Source organism: Thamnophis elegans, chromosome 4, assembly GCF_009769535.1.
Source record: "Thamnophis elegans isolate rThaEle1 chromosome 4, rThaEle1.pri, whole genome shotgun sequence".
NCBI lineage: Eukaryota > Metazoa > Chordata > Lepidosauria > Squamata > Colubridae > Thamnophis > Thamnophis elegans.
In genome coordinates this window covers 86,631,958-86,653,400 of record NC_045544.1, presented here as the reverse complement: position 1 = coordinate 86,653,400, position 21,443 = coordinate 86,631,958, and the positions used below count along the sequence as shown (strand labels likewise).

Sequence of the window (21,443 nt, the reverse complement as noted above, 5' to 3'; positions counted from 1 at the left end):
TTTCATGGACATTATGTCATTTATTAGCAGTCAAGTTGCCCTTTCTTAAAGATTTGTATGTTCTTAAATTGAAGTACTGGTTTTAATTTAGCTTAACTTCTTTATATGTCACATTTATTATTAGCATTATTGTGGTTGGTTGCATAATTACCTAGAATATTTAGACTGATCTGGCATTTTTATCCACCCATCAAATCCTTCCCGAGGACCTAGGGTAGGGGATAATGTTGAATGATGATGATGGTATGTTAGGTTGTTATGATCTGCAGTCGTTAATAAATTACATTCCATAATTTTTTGCAAGCCAGTTGGATTCTGCTGCAGATTCACAGCCATCTTTTCTAAATGAATCAATGAGAAAACATTTCCTGGAGAAAAAAGGGGAGAGGGGAATTGACCATTCACAAACATACCTGCTTCCTTGAGAGCATTTCTCATTTCATGTGCCTCTATGGTTCCAGAACAGTTCATATCTACTTTTTTATAGATTTCCTAGACCAAAAGAGAGAGAGAGAGAAGCTACTGTCAGCTCTTTCAGCTTAATCGTAGATATTAATGGCAGGACCAACCAGGCAGGAAAGATAGTTGTTTCTGTTAAGACTGAATGGTGGAGTGAGGATTCAATTACCCCATGACAATCTGTGTGTCCTGGGAAGCGATTCCCATAACTCAAGTTGCTTACAAGTTAGATGATGAAATGGCCTTTGAGAAATAACCTCATTCTCTACCAAAGACTATGATGCGGAACCGAGGGAAATAGTTGAAAGGAACAATAGACAACTCTTTTTTCCCAGCTCAAATGGTTTCTTATCCAATTATACATTTAAAAGCTATTCTGACCTGTTAATTTAGTGGGGTATTTTTCATTGGTATATTAAATCGCTGGCAACATTACCGATGAAGATGTGTGATTAGTTGTCCTAGGATTTAACCAAGTTGTTAGCTGATCTGCAAAATTAGCAACACAGATAATTTCCTACCCTCTTGCTGAACTGAATGCCAGACAGAAGACAACTCTATTGGGTTTGGAAACAAATCTAATAAGATTTTATTGATAGTGTGAATAAAATGCATATCTCAGAACTACATGCTTACTTTATCTCAAATTAGTGCTCTTTTGCTCAGTTTTTCCCCCAGTTTAAGATGACATCATATTTAGGAAGGATTAATTTGCTTTTTACCAGATATTTCTGAATCTTCATCCAAAGGATCTTGAATTCTACAAGTCCCAGGATACCAGTTCCATCGTTCTGGCTAGTGTTAAGGTCTAATTCAAAATTTTGAACACATTTTTCTTAATGCTTTTTTACATTCTTAAACAAGACATTCTGATCCCAATAAAAATGCATAGTTCATGTAGGCACATAATTCTGTGGTTTCACCACATATAACAGATTAACAGATTAACAGAGTTGGAAGGGACTTTGTAAGTCATCTAGTTTAACCTCCCCACCCAAAGCAGGAGATCCCACGCCATTTCTGACAAATGGCAGTCCAATCTTTTCTTGAAAGCCTCCAGTGATAAAGCTCTCACAGCTTCCGAAGGCAAACTCTTCCATTGGTTGATTGTGCTCACTGTCAGAAAATTTCTCCTTATTTCTATGTTGAATTTCTTCTTGATCAGTTTATCACCCATTATTCCTTCTCTGGCCTTCAGGTGCCTTGGAAAATAGTATGATCCCTTCTTCTTTGTGGCAGCCACTCCCCTAATCATCCTGGTTGCTCTTCTCTGCACTTTTTCTAGAGTTTCATCTTTTTTATAGTTTGTGGACCAAAACTGGATGCAGTATTTTAGGTGTGGTCTTACTAAGGCTTTATAGAATGGTACTAGTACCTCACTTGATCTTGATTGTATCCCTCTATTAATGCAATTTAGGATTGCATTGGCTTTTTTGACTGCCGCCACACACTGTTAGCTCATATTTAACTGGTTGTCCACTAAGACTCCAAGATAAGATAACACTCTTCTTGTTTTTATTTTTTAAAAAATAGTGGGTTGATCAGATCTAGACTCAATTTGAAAAATGATTATAGTGTTGTAGAACCATGTGAATTGTATTTTGGGAACAGTAAGAATCAACTACCTCCTGAAAAGCTTTTGCTAAAAGACAAACGTTACAACCTACTTTCTAGGTGCTCAAGTCCATTTGGAAATTATCAAACTTGGAAAACTGGTTTAGGAATAATGCTTACAATTCTGTTACTACCATGTTTCCCCAAAATAAGACAGGGTCTTATTTTCTTTTTAGCCCCCCCCAAAAAAAATAAGTGGTTGGCCTTATTTTTGGGGAGGTCTTATTATTTTTTGAGGTGCAGGAGGCAGTGAGCATGGCTACTGCTGTGTTGCAATATTTTTGAGGGGGGCTTATTTTAGCGCATGCGCTCAAAAGCACAATTGGGGTTATTATTCAGGGAGGACTTATTTTCAGGCAAAGAGGGTATGTGAAAAGTGAACTATTAGAACTGTTTATGATGTGTCAGACCTACCTGTACTGTATATTTTTATTATGTATACACACAAAAGGAGTATATGTGTTCTTACAATTACATTTAGATTATTCACAACAACATGGGTAACTGTAGTTAGTGCACAAGATATTATTGCAAAATTCAGGCAGAGCATGAATATAACTCAGCAAGAAAACAACCATGCAGCTGATAATAAAGTTTTACTATCCTTGCTACTAGACGGTTTAAATCAGTATTCTACTCTACATTTTATGCCAATAGCAGGTGAAGACAGATGCACCAGAAATGAGATATGTAAATCTTGGCTTATCTAGGCAAAAGTTCACAAGGGAAATGCAGTGAAGAAGGGTGACATTTAAAAGATACATCTAAGAGACTGATCATCTCTCTGCAGGTGTTTATGTTGAATCCATCACATTTAATGTCTATTCCTATACAATAAAAGAGACAAAAATGTTATTCAAATATTTTTCTGCATCCCATGGTAACACAAGATCTTCAGGCATCTTAATCTCTCCAGTTGAAGCAAAAAAAGTTTTATTTTTATTAGCTCAATTTGAAGAAAAATACCTTTTAGAAGAAAGATCACATGAATACTGGTGTCAAGACAGTTACCTAGCAATTTCCCATTTCATTACAAAAACATTTAACATTAACTTCAGTAATTTTAACAATTTGAAAAGATGACCTAGAAAAAAATTACACAGAGAGGGAGAGAGCGGGAGGGAGGGAGAGAGGGAGGGAGAAGTAGTTTTTTGTTCTTGCCGAACAAGCTCAACCCATTCTCTCCCAATTACAGGAAAAGGGTTTACTCTTTAAAGAGAAACAGAAGCTGTGTGCTGAATCTGAAAAACAGTTCTATGGCCCCAATATTTTCAGAAATAACTCACTGGAATTCCAGAAAACAAGAAGTAACTGGGAATTTGTATTAGATGATGAAGATGAATTTGTCCAATTTCAAGGCTGCCTGTCTCCTTGATTCTGGGCAACTTACAAATAAATAATTTACATATAAAAAGAGAAACCCTATAGCCAGGAAACAAGTTAATTTTATATTGGCCCGGAGTGGCTAGTAGGATATTATACTATAATCTGTTTAGAAGGTTCTTTTAAAAGCCTATGTCATGTTTTAAAAGGTCAAAGTCATTATTAGAGTCCTTAAAGTCAAAAGGGATGCTTGAGGGATCAGGAAGTGGTTCTGAAAATTCTGCATTATTTCCTGAAATCAGTTGCAACTTACTTTTTGTTATGACTCTATTCAAAATGGTCTGAAGTTCATCAGCAGTCAGTTCACAATCCTGCATAAAAGAAGAAAAGTAGAGATCAAGGAGACATACACACAATAAAAAGCAACACAGCAATGGCCGTCACACCCTTATCCTTTGTTTAAATTTCAATCTGAAACAGCACAACTAGGAAGATTGTGTAGTCAGCTAGAATCAAGTATCATTTAGCACTCCCAAATCCATTTCTTTGCAGCTAGGATCCATTCATTAAATGAGTTTAACACAGAGGTGGGTTCCTACCAGTTCGCACCTATTCAGTAGAACCGGTTCATCAAATCTACCGAACCGGTTAGAAGAGGTTCCACCAGTGGACCCGGAAAGCAGGCCACACCTACAGAAGAGATTCCAAAAAATTTTGAAACCCACCACTGGTCCTTGGATATGATTATTCTACACTATCATGCTCATATTTATAAAACTCAGTGCCTCTGTGAAAGGTAAGGATTGACTACTGTGTTTTTGGTGCAATCAGAACATTGCGTGTGTTGAAGTTGTTTTAACGCAAACCAAAGATGCCTTTTAAAAAACAAGTATACATCATATTCTTATGCATGCCAGTGCTGTGTGTGAGGTAATTTAAGGTGGTTCTGACAAGTGTCATCGGCCTCTTCATATCCGGTCACATGGGCAGCAAGCCACTCCCACAAAGGAGGCCACACCCACAGAGTAGGTTCGAACAATTTTTGAAACCCACCACTGGTTTAGCACATATATTGGTGGATCCTCCTAGTCAGAACAGCTGGAGATTTCAGAAACCAATGAATCTTTATTTCTGTAGATTGAATGTATGCAGTCCTTTTGCTATGAAGATGTCACACTCATGTTACTTATGAAATCAGCTTTATATTCATATTTGTCAAAGATGTGTATGTGTACCAGAGGTGGTGTTCAGCAGGTTCTGACTAGTTCTGGAGAATTGGTAGTGGAAATTTTGAATAGTTTGGAGAAACGGTTAATACCACATTTGACTGGTGAGTATATGTATCTGTTGGACTGGACTGGGAAAAAAATTATTATGGTGTCCAGTTGACCAGTTTTTAACTGACATATTCAATTGGCAAATAGTCTATGAGTCAGAGACAAAGCAATATAGCACTGTAATAACAATCTCCAGTAAGCCAAGGCTCTTGAAGCAGCCATATCTTACAAATAACTATATGTGATGGGATTCAAATTTTTTTACTACCAGTTCTGTGGGCATGGCTTGGTAGGCATGGGAGGGGAAGGCTACTGTAAAATCTCCATTCCCTCCCCACTACAGGGGAAGGTTACTGCAAAATTCCCATTTCCTCCCAATCAGTTGGGACTCAGGAGGCAGAGAATAGTTGGGGGTGGGGCCAGTCAGAGGTGGTATTTACCAGTTCTCCGAACTACTCAAAATTTCTGCTACTGGTTCTCCAGAACTGGTCAGAACGTGCTGAATGCCACTTCTGATTGTGCTGCAGCTGCAATGGGCACCCAGAAAAGGGTACAAGGAGTGTCAGAGAGTTGCTACATGACTCCCTCCCATATCCCAAAGTTATTTTTGCTTTCGCAACCAAAGCATTGTGCCATCTTGTTAAGCAAGGCAAATGAAGGAAGATTATATGATGCCAATTTAAAAACTGGTTGATATGAATTAGTGATACAGATCTGTTAATTTAAAGTTCAAAAATGTACTATTTATCTAATCTTGAATATACATTTATATCTGTCTCTTACCTCCCCAGAAAGCGTTTGGAATAGAGTTTTGAATTCATTGTCTATATCCTTGTCTGTAACTTGAGGCTAAAAAAATGAAGAGATTGTACAGTAAATAGAATACTTTTACTAAGGAAGGTGACAGTTCTAGTGAAGAACCCTGAGGCATTTTGACTAAGCAGGTATATAGCTTGCAGGAAACATTCTCAGAGAGTATAAGCCATAACACTACTAGCTAAAACAGCCCAATTTGATTTTGATGATGTATTTCATATAGTTCATGTTACCATATACCTAGCTTTGTTAATGTCTAGCTGATATCTCTTCTATTTTTCATCCATTGGGGTATTTTGGTAAGGAGGAAAACAATTTTGATTGAGAAAAGTGAATTATAATTCCAAAAAATATTTACTGTGAAATCCCATAAAGCAGGGTATGTCAAAAATTGTGGTATCAATTTAATTTTTGTGAAAACTGACCTATATAAATATTGATGGCAGCATCTAAGCAAACATGCTATTTTTATCAGTGGCTTCCCAAAGTGGTGAACCTGGCACTATTCCCTCTTCCTGGCTCTGAAAAACCTCCACCCACACTGGACTCCCTCTTCCTTGTCAGCCCCATAAATGCATAGCCACTAGTGCCTATATTACCATGAGTCAGATACTGCAGTCTCTACCCACCTGCCTTTCCTCACTTAAGGACACCGAGAAATTTAAGGAGACTCCTCCTTAAATTTGTTCATCCCATCCACCTAGATGCAGCAGAAAGTATTGAAAATATCACTTGTTGCAATTTCTTTACCTTTAAGATATGCAAGTGTGCATCTCTCATATTCCACTAAAAGCAAAACTAGGACAGACATGTTTTTATGCCAGCCTTTTAATCTTCCAGTTTCCTTTCCTAATAAAGAGTTCTTAGATGTGTAGAACATTTACTATTTGGTAAACTTTCAGTTGGCCTGATAAACTGTTTGCGTTTATATGGATTTCAAAGTAAATATGTTGATTAGAGTCTGCTTAATTTATTTACCTCATATGGATTAGCAGTGGCAGTGTCCCCAATTTCTCTGTAATTAAAGAAAAATGTTGCAATTATGGTGGCATAGTTTCAGAAGGCAATAAAATTAAATAAAAACAATCTACAAACTTGAAATATAATCCATGAATTTCAAAGACAATTTAAAAGAACAGTAGAATGACATGGACTACTAAAATATTCCATCTTTGGCTCTTAATGGGATTCCCCAAGCAGAGTTGGTTTGTAATCTGGGAGTACTCCTGGATTCAGGGCTCTTGCTTGAAGAGCAGGTGACAGCTTTAGCTAAGAGGGACTTCTTTGTGCCATTTATGGCCTTTTATTGGGTTGGCATTGCTTACTGTATGCATGGCTTGGTCACTTCCCATTTGATTATTACAGCATGCACTTCATAGGGCTGCTTTAGATAGCCAGAATGCAGTAGTTCAGGGAAATTGTTTTGGCCTTGTGAACCTCTGTACTAATTGAGGACTGCACTAGTTGCCAGTTTGTTTCCTGGTTCAGTTCAAAGGGCTGTTGGTATTTTTAAAGTCCTTCATTTCAGGACCTTGGCATCTATGGGACTGCCTTCACCTAGAGATGTCTGCCCATCAGTTATGATCTCTAAGAGTGGCCCCTTTCTGTCCTGGCCCTCAGAGAATGTCATGTACAAGCATCCCACAGAAGGGTCTTTTCCATATTGTCTTCCTTTCTGGAACATTATTCTCCTATCAGACAAGGTCTAATATGGTTAGCCTTTCAGAAAGCATTTAAGACCTTTTTGTTCAATGGGCTTTTGAACAAGCGTGTATTTTGGTTTCCTTTCTAGAAGGTGAATGTTTATATTTGTGATCGCATCCCTGTGTCTAAATCAGTATTTCTCAACCTAAGAAATTTGACAAGTCTAGTCCACATATCTTCATATTGCTAAGGCTGAGAAATACTGACCTAAACGTTTGAAATTGTTGGTGTTTCCAGTTCTTAATTTATACAATATGAGAGTCACATAACTAGCATATAAATCTAGCTAAACAAACAAGCAAGCTAATAAGCTGAAGTCAGCATCTAAAATGCTTCGGAGAGGCCTGAAAATATTCTAGATCTGTTGTGCCATCTTGACTATTGCCTGACTTCAAAGCTGGATGAGAAAAAATAAGTTCTGAAAACACTCCATCCCTTCCTGAAACAAGGCAGCAGGATAAGGAAGACTGCCAAAGATTCTTGCAATGTTCCCTTCTCTTGTATATATTCACCTGAAGTGAAGTTTCTTCTCTGATGCCCTTCAGGAGGCTCTTAAGGAAAGGATTTTCTCAGTGATCACAACATAATTGGGGTTAAGTCTTCTAAGCAAGAATTACCTGGCATTTCCTACAGGATTGTTTTAGTAACCTAACTCTCATTTTGTTTGCGATCTTAAAAAGTAAATTGTTAGCAATGTGTATATTTAGTACAGTGCATATTTGGTTTAAGTCTCTATTGGATTTTTCTTCAAAGGTACAATTGTTTTAATTATATTTTTTGCTGTTGTATTTTGTTCATTTTATTTTTGTGAGTTATCCTGAAAACTATAGATACAAATACCTTGAAAAAAATAAAAATAACTGCCATTGTCCAATTGTATCATTCCTACTTAATACCAGTGGGCTTAACTGCCATTGTTTGCCTGTCTTGCTACCTATAATTTCCACATAAATATAGACTTAACTTTCATTCTAGTATAAAAAATAACTTTTCTCAAGTAATTGTATATTTGACCATAGTCAGAAGGAAGAGCCTGAACAAGTTCAGATAAAGAGAATTGTGATATTTTCCTTAATTTTTAAATAAGCTTGGAAACTAAAACTATTATCTTAGTTCGGGTGGGCGGGGGCGGACAAGGTACTCTTTAGAGTTCTCCACTCTCACTTTTCCTCTCCAATTCAATTTACATCTCCTTTCCTATGGATCACAGTGCCTTTGCTATTTCCTCTTCTGTTTCTCAGCCTTTTTGTGCTCACTCACCTATTGCCTTGCAATTCATTCTGCTTCTTTTATCATTTATCTACCCCAAACCGTTCTAGCTGTGAAGACATATTTCTCCATTCTTTACAGAAGAAATGGGGAAAAGATAATGAAGACTGATAGAAAGGAATGCTTCAGCAACATTAAGTTCCTTGTAAATCCCTTTTACATTCATATATATATTAATAGAATTGGTACCCTATGATCTTCTAGATAACTCACATGACAAACCCCACTATTCAGACTGCTGGCCATACTTCATAGGAATTAGAATTCAGTTATATCTGGGAGACCAGAGTTTAAGCACTCCCTTCCAAATGCACATATATTAAGCAACTTCCATGCAAAATGGCATGACACTTTTTGACGTGTGATGGTAAAAGATACATACTGAGCTTTAATCTGTTTCACAGAGAAGATCCTAAGGAAAAAGTGTCCATTTTGGAAAGGCTGAGAGGTATATGGCACAATAAAATAGTCTCCTTGTGGCAGGTGGAAGCGACTTGATGCTTCACGCAAGCAGACCTCTCGGTCAAAATGAACTACAGGTTTATTTGTTGAGAAGAACTCTCTGCTTAGATGAACATTAGCTTGATTTTTTAACTAAAGAGAACAATAAGAATGAAAACATTAATTGCGCGCAAGAATCAAAATAGAGAGCAGGACAAATATTCCTTTCAAGCAGATACATAAGTGATTGTGCTAGGATTTCATTATGTAACTTGTCCTACTTACATATACTGGCACACAAGGCAGACTTCATCTTTTTTATATGTACCTTTCCGGAGTTCTGGCATGATTGACTAAGTTGAATATGACTGCAGGTCGATGATGTTATTGCCTTTTTCCTTTGGTTGGAAAACTGAATTCAACATGTAACTTAAATCTAACCCTAATCAATATAGCTAACATCATATAATAGAAATCTCCATGGAAAAAGTCTGGATGGTAGGAGTACTAATCCTGAGCTATTGAAATCTACAGTATATAAACACTGGAGTATTGATATGCTTTTTGTTTCTGTCTGCAGCCAACTAGCAGTTATCTAGATTTTTATACTCTGCTTTTAGTAGTGCAAAGATGACTTCCATATTTACAAGGTTTAGGCTACAAATAAAAACATATCTGTCTACTTGGGATTTTTAGTGCTATTGTTCTTTCAGTTGACAGTGTTATTGTTTGGTATATGTATTTTTCTCTCAGGCTTTTGGTTGTTATATCCTAGTTCTGTACATCTATTATCTTGCATACCATTCTGGGCTCATTTTAGAAAAAAGTGATCATTATTATGTCTTTTATTCATTAAATATGAAACTCAACTGAAATAATAATAATAATAATTATTATTATTTGTAGTAATAATGTTATTGTTGTTGTTATTAACAGTACCAAAATCATACACACACACACACACACACACACACATATTGAAACTGTCTTGGCAATGTTTCGGCGAGGTCTCACTCTCCATCTTCAGGCTGGTGTTTTCGTGTTTGTGTGAGTAAAGCATGGTCGGAGCTGCCCTCTTTCTATAAATCTTGGTGGGGTATGTGTGGAGTCCTGGCTTTGTTTCTGTAAGTGGATTGATTGGCTGTGTAGTTATATCATGATTGGTAGATTAGTGCTGATTGGTGCTGGCTGTGTGTCCATTGTTGTTTTGTGTTGTAACAGCCTGGGTGGTGGGTAGGGCTTGTTTGTTGACTACGGCTGGTTTCCAGATGTCTGGTAGGCGGGAGGTATCGTCATGTTTATTCATGTTGTGGAGGTGTTTCTCTATTTCGATACAACTACACAGCCAATCAATCCACTTACAGAAACAAAGCCATCACTCCACAGACACCCACAAAGATTTATAGAAAGACGGCAGCTCCGACCACGTATATATGTATGTATGTATGTATGTATGTATGTATGTATGTATTGGTATATATTGGTATATATTGGTATATATTGGTATATATTGGTATATATGTATATATGTATATATTGGTATATATGTATATATATACATATTGGTATATATTTATATATATATATTGGTGTTTGGCTGTGTTGTTTTGGCCAACTGTAATAGCATATAGCTGGCCTCGTAATATTCTGCAATGTTTATTTTCAGACCATTTTTTTACCATCATCCAATCATTTTCTTCTTACAGAATGATGAATGGGAACAAACTGCAAATTTATAAAAATGTGAGATGATTTCCAGACTGCAGAAATACTTTCTCTTGTGGAAATGTCAAAACAGCCATTTTCAAAGCTGATTTTTCTGACAGACTTTTCCGTGACTTAAATGCTCATCCAATCACTGACCTTATGGATTATGAGTTTTTGTGTAACTCATAATATAAGTCTATTCCAACAATATGTATGCATTATAAAACAAAGGAGCTTCCTCACATTGAACAAAGACATTAAATTAGAGAAAAGAATATTTTAAAATTACTATGCAAGCTTGTTTTCTAAGGAACGACTCATAAAAGCAGCCAAGCAAACCAGGTGAAACTTGTTTAAAAACAAGGTATTTTCTATTATCTACTGCTAGGATATCCATTAATTACCAGGACCACATCATTTACCATCATTTTGATGCCCCTTCTCCCATTCCCGCAGATAATATTGCATTAGGCATTTAAATTAGAGTTAACATTTAATGCTAGTTTATGTATTACACTTTTTTGCCATAATCATAATACAGAATATGGCTACCATGATTTTGTGGCATATTTCAATATACAGACCTAGTGCATAATTGGTATAAAGCAAAGTTTTGACTTTTGCTTCTAGAGCATATCAGTTTCTTTTTTTCCATCTCCTCCGCTTAGTCAAAAATAAATATGCTTAAGAGAGAAAGGTTAGGGAAATAGTTGCCTGCCTAACTTTATATTGTACTTTCTGCACTGTTGGATACGCATTTGAACAGCCTTACAAACCATATTTCATATTTTCCAAGAAATATGTATTGTCCTCATATATTACTCTGTCAATTGTCAGACTAGAAGCATCAACATTTAAGAAAATGATTAAAATATTCAGTTCTGGCAAGGAGTAGCCATTTTTCATGATTCAGATTTCCAAAAGTGGTGTTACCTCTTTGGGCATCTACAAGACATAAAAGTAATCAGTTGAAAGATAGCACTATTGGCCCTATCACAAATAGTCAGACAGTAAAATACAAGTCAACCTACATACTACAGCATTTTCTAATCTGCTGTTCTCCAGATGTGTTGGATTTCAATAATCTCCCAAAGCATAACCATGGACTGAAAATCAATACATCTGGGGAACAATTTGGAGTGTCTGAGAAGCTGAATACTGTACCTCCTTTTCTCCCATTTTTTAAAAAATTCTATCTTGAATGACAGGAGTGAGACACACAAAGTAAAAAGTGTGTTTGGTGGAAAAAAGATGTATGTGTATCTTTCTTTGTGAAATTGAGCAAGAATGTCCTGGTCTATACACCAGCAGTCTATGATGGCAAACCTATGGCACGCATGTCAGAGGTAGCAGAGCCCACTCTGCACATGCACACTGCACGTGCACACTGACAAGTGGGTCTTCATAGGCGCCAGGAAACAGCAAAAAAACAGGCTGTTTTTCACGCTGTTTTGGGGGCCATTTTCAGGCCATTTTTGTGCCATTTGTAGGCATGTTTTTGGGCTGTTTTTCAGGCCATTTTGGGGCCATTTCTGACCCAAAAACAGGCTGAAAATGGCCCAAAAAAACAGGCATGTGCGCTCCAGCTAGCTGGTCTTTGGGTTTCCAGCGCTTTAGCGCATGCACACACATTCCAGTTTGGGCACTCGGTTCTGAAAAGGTTCGCCATCATTGGTCTCGACCTAGCACCATTGTCCTCCCAAGCCACCCTAATCGGCATTGTCCTGAATCCTGTACAGTATCGCTCTATGGGCAAAAGTACCCATATCCTAGCAAGTAAAATAATAAGAACCTGATAAATGCAGTAGCCAATCTTGAGCCAATCTTCCCCCTTCATCTTCTGTCGTCTGCGATTTTTCTGCATCAAACCTACTATCATCGTGCAACAAGGCTCACATGCATTTGCTTCCTGATCATCATCTGGCTCCTCCAATTTGATTTTGAACTGTGGGTTGGTCCAATATGTTACTACAGAGACAAAAATATAAATACAGATAAAATTGTCAGATTTGGGGAACAAAAAGAAAGAATTTATCTTGTGCTGAGAACTGCAGGAATAGCTTTTAAGTGTGAACCTAATTGTGATTTCCAGCTTAGCCTTACCATTATATTTATACAGTTAATGTTTCTCTCTCCAACCTCTGCCACATCCTGTGCTATATATTTATTGCAATAAGCAAAACCCAATTGAACTACTGAGAGATATTTCCTAAGGGAGCAATAAGCAGCTGAGAACAGCTATAGTTATTAACCTCAACCAGTTATTTATCCACAAAAGACTATTATTGGCATTCTCTGTAGGGCCAAATATTCAGATGTGGCTGGAATATATATAGAATATATATAGAGAGAGAGATGAAACAGTAGTTAAGTCCAGGCCCATATGTTGTGTGGTTCCAAATTGCATTAAAAAGTACATGCTTTATCAGGGATCTGTAAAGGAATATTGTTATCATTTGATACACAAATGTGCCCAATACTGTAAGATATGATATGTACTATATATGCAGAGAGGGCTTCTCTATAGTGATAGGGCTCCAGTGGTCACTGTGTGCGTTACATATTTGTTTATTTCATGATTGAGCGTTAGCCTACCTAGAGTCTAAAGTCTGAAAGCACTGTTACCTTTTACATTAATGTCTCCAGGAACAATGCTGCCATTTTTGCACCTTTTTCTCCTTTAAAAGAGGTAATGATAGTGGTTTTAAGTAAAATGAATGCATTTGTCCTATCAGCATGATTTTGAACAAATTACCTTGTCTGTGTTTGCCCACTTCTGTCCAAGGGTATGAAGAAATTGTCAGAGTTTGATGAAATATAGAGAACTAGATTTGTATATAGAGATTCTGCTTAAATATCTGTCTGCCACAAGTCATGCCTGAAGTCTCACATGATTCTATGGGGGTCTTTATAAAATTCATTTGTAAAGCATCATAAGAGCTTTTATTTTATTTATTAAATTTCTATGCCACTCATTTCACCAAGGCAAACAGTTGGCAGTATCGATGAAACTTTAGAAAGGCATTTCTGCATGTGGCCATTCTTCAAATATCCACAGGCAAATCCCAGTGAAAATGAAATGCCTGAGCACCCATGGCCGCTGATGCCTTCTTTGCTGGATTCAATTAAAAAAAAATCATCTAGGACTTGGCTGGATGGCAGAAGGTTGAAGGGTAAGGCAAAGCATCTGATCCCCCAATTTGTTGCCCAAAACCTAGGCCCAGTGCTCGCTCAATGGCAGCCATTTGGTCAATAATGCAGTGAGAAAGTGACTTTGGGCTTTAGCAAAGCCTCTGCCTTGCAGTTGTATCTAAGTGACTATATACAAGCATGGCTTAATAAATTAATCCAGTTATCTGGGTTTGCACAACACAATTGATCATAATCATACCAGCTGGTTCACATAACAAACCATAAATTAGATAACTCCATATTAGCCCAATATATTATGCAAACCCAGCCAATGTATCCAAAACCTTTATTATCTGTAGATGGAAACGTCATTATTAAAATTATAGACTTTTTTTTCTACCGTTGACTTCTATTTTCCAAGTGCCATAATATCATTTTCATACATGTAATAGTTTACAAACTAGCAAATATTCAAATATCTGAGGTTGAAAAATTTGATCATTATACCATGATGAAAGCCATAAAGCTTTCTAAAACTATTTATTTGTAGTAGCAGACTTAACCAAGGATTGGCTCTTTACAAGTGACATCATATTTTTATAATCCATTTTGAAATCATTTAAAATGTTTGATTAATACACCCTGTTGCTATTCATTTTAATTATATAGTTGAGCTAGAGTCCCAAACAGCAAATGATTTAGAGATTAATTTAGCATTAGATAAATACAAATGAAACTGTTTTGCTAGACTGTTGAAATATGCAGCTATGATGTTACATGTTATGGATTGGTAAATTTTGACTGCAATTATAATTATATCAAAAACTGAATGTGGCATAGAAATAAAACTTAAACACTTTGCTAGATGAGAACAAAGAACAAAGATGGAAAGCAATAAAAATAGCACACATGAACAGTGTGGAGGTTCCTAAAAGCCAGGATGTATAAAATCCCTGAATAATGAGGAGTGAGTCAGGATACATATATATTGTGAATCTTTTATATTACCTAATTACTGCCAAAATGTTGGTCGCAATTTGAGCTCTCAATAGCTATTGTACATCATTGTGTATTGCCATACCTCCCCAAAGAGTTTTTTTTAATCAACGATACAAAGGCTGCATGAACCATGACTGCAGGCTGGTTTCTTCAAGCCAAAAGAGACAGATATATAAAGCACTAGGGAATTCCTTCTACAGATTCAGGCAGCAGGATTCAGTACTTTAGTCTCTGTGTCACCAGATGTGCTTCCAAGTTTAAGGAATTACTGCCTTAACCTTTGCATACTCCTCCTTTATTCTCATAATGACCAGAGGACATTGGGCAGCTCATCAGCTCAGCCAAATCCAGTAAATTTCAGAGATTTTCAAGACTCTTACTTGCTTAGCAACAACTCACGCTCTCCCCCTTGCTTGCTGGACTAAAAAAAAAAATAGGGTCATCACTCATCAGTCTATTTGTAACCATATTTCTTGCCAACTTCAGCAACCATATGATCTGCCTCTTCCCCTTTGGATGTCAAACTGTCTGCTCTAAGCTGGACTAGAAAGAATTATAACTTGGCAAAAGTTATAAAATTGGGCCAAAAAAATTACTGGAATAAACCCTGGAATAAAAACAACTTGCAACAACTTTCAGGAAAGCAGTAACTCTGGAATAGCTATTTGGGGGGGGGGGGGGATTCTCCTAGGCAAGAGCAGAGAATTTGGTTTCCTTGAAACCAATGTTCTTATCTCTTGTACTATGGTAAAACCATTAAAACAAAACCTCATTCATTGATTTAAATTACCACAGTGCTTTCCCTAGGAAGATCACAATACGATCTGCATTGATTTCTGTAGTACAAAATTGATTATTGTATACCTGGATAATTTGGGGAGCCACCAGCTGTAGAACCACTTTGCCAGGTTCCATGGAGTAGTTTCATGTTCCATTTACGAGCTTGATTGCAGGTCAGAAGATCCGGAGACAAATTACAGATCTCAAGATTTGTAAATTGCTTTTTAAAATCTGAGAAGGACATCCTGCCACCAGAAAAGCATAAAATAATGCACTGTGACTTTAAAACTGTGGTCCTCAGCTGGTGATTTGTATACCAAATTGAGATTCAGAAGCAGTCTAGATCAGCAGTCCCCAAACTATTTGGCTTTGGAGACTGGGAGCGAGGCGGCAGGGGGGTGGAGAGGGAATAGTTCTATGCAAGTAGCAGGTGCAAGCACCGCTTGCACAGCCCAGTTCCAAATAGGCCACAGCCTGGTACCAGGACATGGCCTGGAGGTTGGGGACCCCTGGTCTAGATAACACAGGAAAGTCACTAAAATTTTAAGTTTTAATAAAACTTTCTTTAAATAATAAATATAACATATGCATTTTTTCCAGGACAAATGGACTTTCCTTTCTGTTGTGTTATTTGATAGAGTGATGAATAGGATTTAAAATATGAAAATTAAGAATTGCTAATGTAGAATATTGCTACTCTGACCATTCTTATGACAATTCTTATAAACAGCAGATAACAGAGAAACAGAGAAGCTGTGAAACTTGTAGACACCATGCTCACCACATGGATTCCCAATCATCCCTCTTCATAAATCTAGTCATCTGGCAGTCCTTAGCATCAATATCATCTTTTTCCCATTCCCCACAACTGGAATCTGCTTCCCATGTGATTTTTAAGACTCCAATTGTTGAGCATCTCTGAGCATTGATTGTTCAAATCCACCTTTCTCTTCATACTATTGCTAAAGAGCACATGGACTAACTATTCAGCACAGTGAAACAGTCATAAAGAAGCATAATTGAATGGAGCTGACATGGTGAACAAGAAGACCCCAGCAGATATTACCCCCGTTGGCAGGCCTGTAGAATTTGTGGCCTGCTCTGGTGAAAGCAGCCTGCCAGCTATGAAATCAACTGGCACAAAAACTCTCATTGCTCTGCTGCCTGTCAAAACTTGGAAACGCCAATAATTTAATGTGTTCCTAAAGGAACACATTATTGGATGTTTCATTTTAAAGTTGTTCACTACCAAGCATGAGGGGAGAGCCCTCATTTTTGTATTGATAGTGATACATGAGATAGTCTGTTAATTTTTTTCCATACTCCACTACTAGGACAGATATTATTAACTTTCTCTTGGAGTAGTTGCACATTTTCTCCTGAAGCTAATAAAAGCCATTGCATGGTGTATGACTTTAATTAGCAATGTAGCATGGCAGAAAATAATGGTATCTTCCTTTCATTGTAGGCTTGATAACTATCAGGCTCCCCATGTTTATTACTGTAACAACAATATTAAAATGGAAGATGCAACCACAGAAGGTATATTTAACTCCATTTTAGTGCCATTTCTTCTCAACACTACATATATTTTAAAGCACATTCATCTACCGACAGCTAAAAACAGGTAGTTCTCACCAAAATTCTCCATCAATTGCTTGCCTATGCAGAGTATTCCTTTGCTTAGGATTAATATACTTCCATTCTGGGGCACTGTAATGAAAGAAGGAGAGCACATAGTAAGATATGAATCGGGATGTGTATTAGTGTTTTAAAGCACATCCCCGAAAGCAGTACCTTCTTAACAGAGATTAGTTCTGACAGGCAGAAAATCAACTTAGCAACATGGGATATACAAATAAGATATTTAGTGTGTTGTGGTTTTTTGGATATGTTCAAGTGGCCCAGAAACACTCATGAGGGAAGCATATGTGATCAGAACAGAGATATTTAGTTAAAAGCACAGGTGAATGATGCTATTTAATTCTGTATGATTTCCTCATGAATCAAAGATCAATCACACAACTGGTATATTGCAGAAGGCCTTTCCTTTTAATTTTGCATGTCTGATGTTCCTGGCTGATATGAGAATCAACAAACCACATATGCTGATTTGGTTACTGTGGACACCTAAAATAATTAGTTGCTATTTTGTTGTTCCTAGGGTTGTATATCAGGTTAAAATGTGAATATATTTAGATCTCTGATTTTTCTTTTCAGGAAATGTATAGTCTTCTTTTTTGCAAATGCTTTGAAGGGAAACCAAGAATCCATGATTAGAAGCAGCCATTTAGGATATCAAATGAAATCTTCTGTGCAATACCTGAGCCTTGTCTAAAGCATGCCTTTATTATTTTGTGATGCTTTTTTGTGAATTCATATTTTATCTGAATCCTTTTAAAAAAAATATGGTAATCAAAATTGATTACATTTATTGAAGTGGGATTAATCTGCAGAGTAGAGTAGAACTTTTAATTCTCATGATTTAAAAATTGTTCTTTGGTTAATGCCACTTTAAATTACTTTTGTCTTTTTGGCAGTTTCATATTACGGATTCATATTCAGCATACAAACAATTGTGATCTCAATTACAACTTTTTCAGATGTATCATTGCTAAGACTAATCTTATGCTTCAAACAGAGAGTTGAGGGAGATTCTGCCATTACTTTTGTAAAGCACTCTTCCAAATGGTTCGTACACTCCTCCTGAGTCCTGACTATTCCAGCTTCAATAGAGAACTTATTCTTCCAGTGTTTCTGAAGTATAGTCCATCTCCTTATTGCACTTCTCATCCAAAACATGTCACCAATAGTTGTAGAAATGAAATTCCTTTTACAAGCCTAATTATTACATCCCTCCTCTATTCACTTACTTTAAGAATGCTTTTATTCCTTGTCAATCCTGTTCCAACGATAAGGGGATAACTAAGGCTTCCACTTTAGTTTTGTTATTAAAGTTTACTTCCTAGAGTTTCCTTGTAGACTAGAGCTACATAGTTGTGCTTGTCACCATGAGAATGAACAGCTGTCACAATGATGGAAACATTTAGGATTACATTTCCCAATCCCTTCTCTAAAAAAATTATTTCATGAAATCTGCTTGACATATATCCACTTCTCTTCCCTGCAGGACAGAAATATCAGTCACACTACATTTTGTCTCATTTGTTCAAGACTTCGACTTTTGGATGTCCTGCCCAACAAGATCTACTATAGGTTTTGCCAAGAAGGGTCAAAACCTTATTTCACCAGAGCCTAAAAGCAGTTTTTACTTTCAGTCTTACAGAATGCCTTCTAAATCTTTTTCCTCCGACAGTTAATCAGAAACTCTTCATCTTTTTTGATACATGTAGCTATCCAACTTTCTAGGTGTTTAATTTTTCTCCTAGCAACCTTGTCAGTTTCCACTTCCTGGAAACATAGGCTTATTTTTAGGCAGGAAAACAAATACAACAATTCTGAGTACATTGCAGGTCACCAGTACACAGAGATTTTCTTTTATTTCTGTGGATACTGTTTCTTCATTTGCAGTGAACTAGTCCTTCTTTTCTCTTATGTCAAGAGTAAGCAATATGGTGTCCATGGGTACCAATGTATGTATTTCTAAAAACTCAGTGGATGGCGCATCTGAAATTTATAAACTAATTTTCTTTAAGAAACAGTAAATAGGGATCTACTGCAAAACAAAGCACCAGTCTCTGGCATCACATTTATTGACAAAATTGCTTTGGGTATACTACTGTGCTAAAGAGTTCTGGGTGGAATGCAGGATGCTAGTTCATCTTTGGGTAAATAAATATTTTGTAATTTGACTGGGCTTAAAGGGACAAGCATTTTGTGGAAGAAAAATTGTAAATGTACCTATCATATACCACAAAAAATACGTCAAGTCTAAATAATAAGGTTTGGCCACTGGTCATTTTCTAACCCTCACTGTTCATTTATAACACAATAACAGAATAAGAGTTGGAGAGGACCTCGGAGATCTTCTAGATCAGGGCTAGTCAACCTTTTTATACCTACCACCCACATTTGTATCTCTGTTAGTAGTAAATTTTTCTGACCGCCCACTGGTTCCACAGTAATGGTGATTTATAAAGTAGGGAAGTAACTTTACTTTATAAAATTTACAAAGCAGAGTTACAGCAAACCCCCACCGCCCACCATGAAAGCTGGAACGCCCACTAGTGGCCGGTAGGGACCAGGTTGACTACCACTGTTCTAGATCTTCTTGCTCAAGCAGGAGACTCTATACCATTTCAAACAAATGGCTGCCCAATTTCTTCTTAAAAACCTCCAGTGATGGGGCACCCACAACTTCTGGAGATAAGCTGTTCCACTGAATAATTATTCTCACTATCAAAATATTTCTCCTTAGTTTTGGGTTGGAACTCTTTTTGATAAGTTTCCATCCATTACTTTTTGTCCTGCCCTTTCACGTATTTTGGAGGATAGGTCCATCCCAATGGTGAGTTCCGGATCCTGTTGCAACCAGTACGGTGCAACGGGGCCCGGCGTGCCCCACATGAACACACGCAGTGCGCGCATGCATCCTTACCTCTTGTGCCGCTTCTGCGAGCCTGCGTGACACTCCAGCTGCTCGGGGGAGCATAGCACAGGCATTGTATGTGCCGTGCGCGGAAGCGCCAAAGAGCTCAAAAACAAGTAAGGTGGGTGGGCGGGCGGGCGGGTGGACCCTCTGGAGCACCGTACCGGACCAGTACCCTGTGCTCCGGCAGGCACCAGTACATCGTACCAGGGTGCACTGCCTGCAATTCACCACTAGTCCATCCCCTCTTCTCTGTGATAGCCCCTCAAATATTGGAAGACTGCTTTCATGTCACCCCTAGTCCTTTTCCTGATTGGACTAGACTAGAACTGATTATGCCTAGTTCCCACAATTGTTCATCATGTTTTAGCCTCTGCACTCTTTCTAGAGTCTCAAAATCTTTTTTTAATAAGGAAAAACATTTTATAAGGAAAGTTCCCCCTTCAAATTGGGGTACTAATAAACTTCTATTTTTCCATTTGTTCATTCCCTGTGCTTATTTACAGGGAATCACATATCTTAATATACTACTAAATCTTTGTATGCAAGTTCTATTTATTTAGCAGGATGCAATTGTCCAATCACATATAGTGAGAAATCCATCAATCAGAATTGAAGAGAAACCAATCCAACAGCTTATTGGAAATACTTTTTATCCCATAGAGCTGATTGCATAGACAGCCAGTTCACATAGCTCTGAAACTCAATCTCCACATTTTTTTTTAGCTGCCTCAATCAGTGAAAAAACTCTGGGCACTGGATAAGAAAATCAGGATTAAAAACAGAAGTATAATAATACAAGAAAATATAGTGCTTGGGAAAATAACAGTGTCCTAAAAATAGTCACCAACCACGAGTAACCATCATTCTATATATAATCAATTCTTTAGCTACTGAGCAAGAAGTATTTAAGTAAATACTTAAGTGATTACTGGCCTGTAAGTCAGTCTTTATACTGTGAGCCAACTCTTTTTCATTTAGTGTGTGGCAAGTCTTGACTGATTTCGCCAACACAAAAAAAGCTTCAGATTAGCAATTTTTCTCAAAGCAGCAACATGAAAGAAAGGGTTAAATTCTCCCTGTCTGCCTGATGCAATTCCAGTAATTATCCCGGCAGCTGCTAATTTGATTTTTTTTATGAGCATATTAAATGCAAATATATCCTTAATGTCATGTCTAATTTGGCCCTGTGTTTATTTGAGCTTGGGAAGAATCTTCTTAAAAAGATTTGTTTTATCATCTGTCTCTGCTTCTAGCAATGAGTTTCTTGCTATTACCAGATATGGTAAGAAATGCCTGGTATAAGTTAATAAATAGTCCTGCTCATTTACTAATACTACATTTTTCTTCACTGGATGTCATTTGATTGGCTG

General features: G+C 37.2%; 1 protein-coding gene across 1 annotated transcript in view; it reads right to left on the bottom strand.

Moving 5' to 3' along the window:
* Positions 1-21,443, bottom strand: part of LOC116507733 (calpain-8-like) — a 43,615-nt gene that overhangs the window by 7,283 nt on the left and 14,889 nt on the right. Inside the window, exons 8-18 of the mRNA XM_032216061.1 lie at positions 17,160-17,234; positions 15,606-15,766; positions 12,403-12,578; positions 11,544-11,555; positions 8,845-9,056; positions 6,468-6,504; positions 5,457-5,522; positions 3,710-3,767; positions 2,836-2,900; positions 1,182-1,250; positions 414-492 (exon numbers count right to left, since the gene is read on the bottom strand). Coding sequence (XP_032071952.1) covers positions 414-492; positions 1,182-1,250; positions 2,836-2,900; positions 3,710-3,767; positions 5,457-5,522; positions 6,468-6,504; positions 8,845-9,056; positions 11,544-11,555; positions 12,403-12,578; positions 15,606-15,766; positions 17,160-17,234 — 1,010 coding nt within the window. The remainder of the gene's footprint in view (positions 1-413; positions 493-1,181; positions 1,251-2,835; positions 2,901-3,709; positions 3,768-5,456; positions 5,523-6,467; positions 6,505-8,844; positions 9,057-11,543; positions 11,556-12,402; positions 12,579-15,605; positions 15,767-17,159; positions 17,235-21,443) is intronic.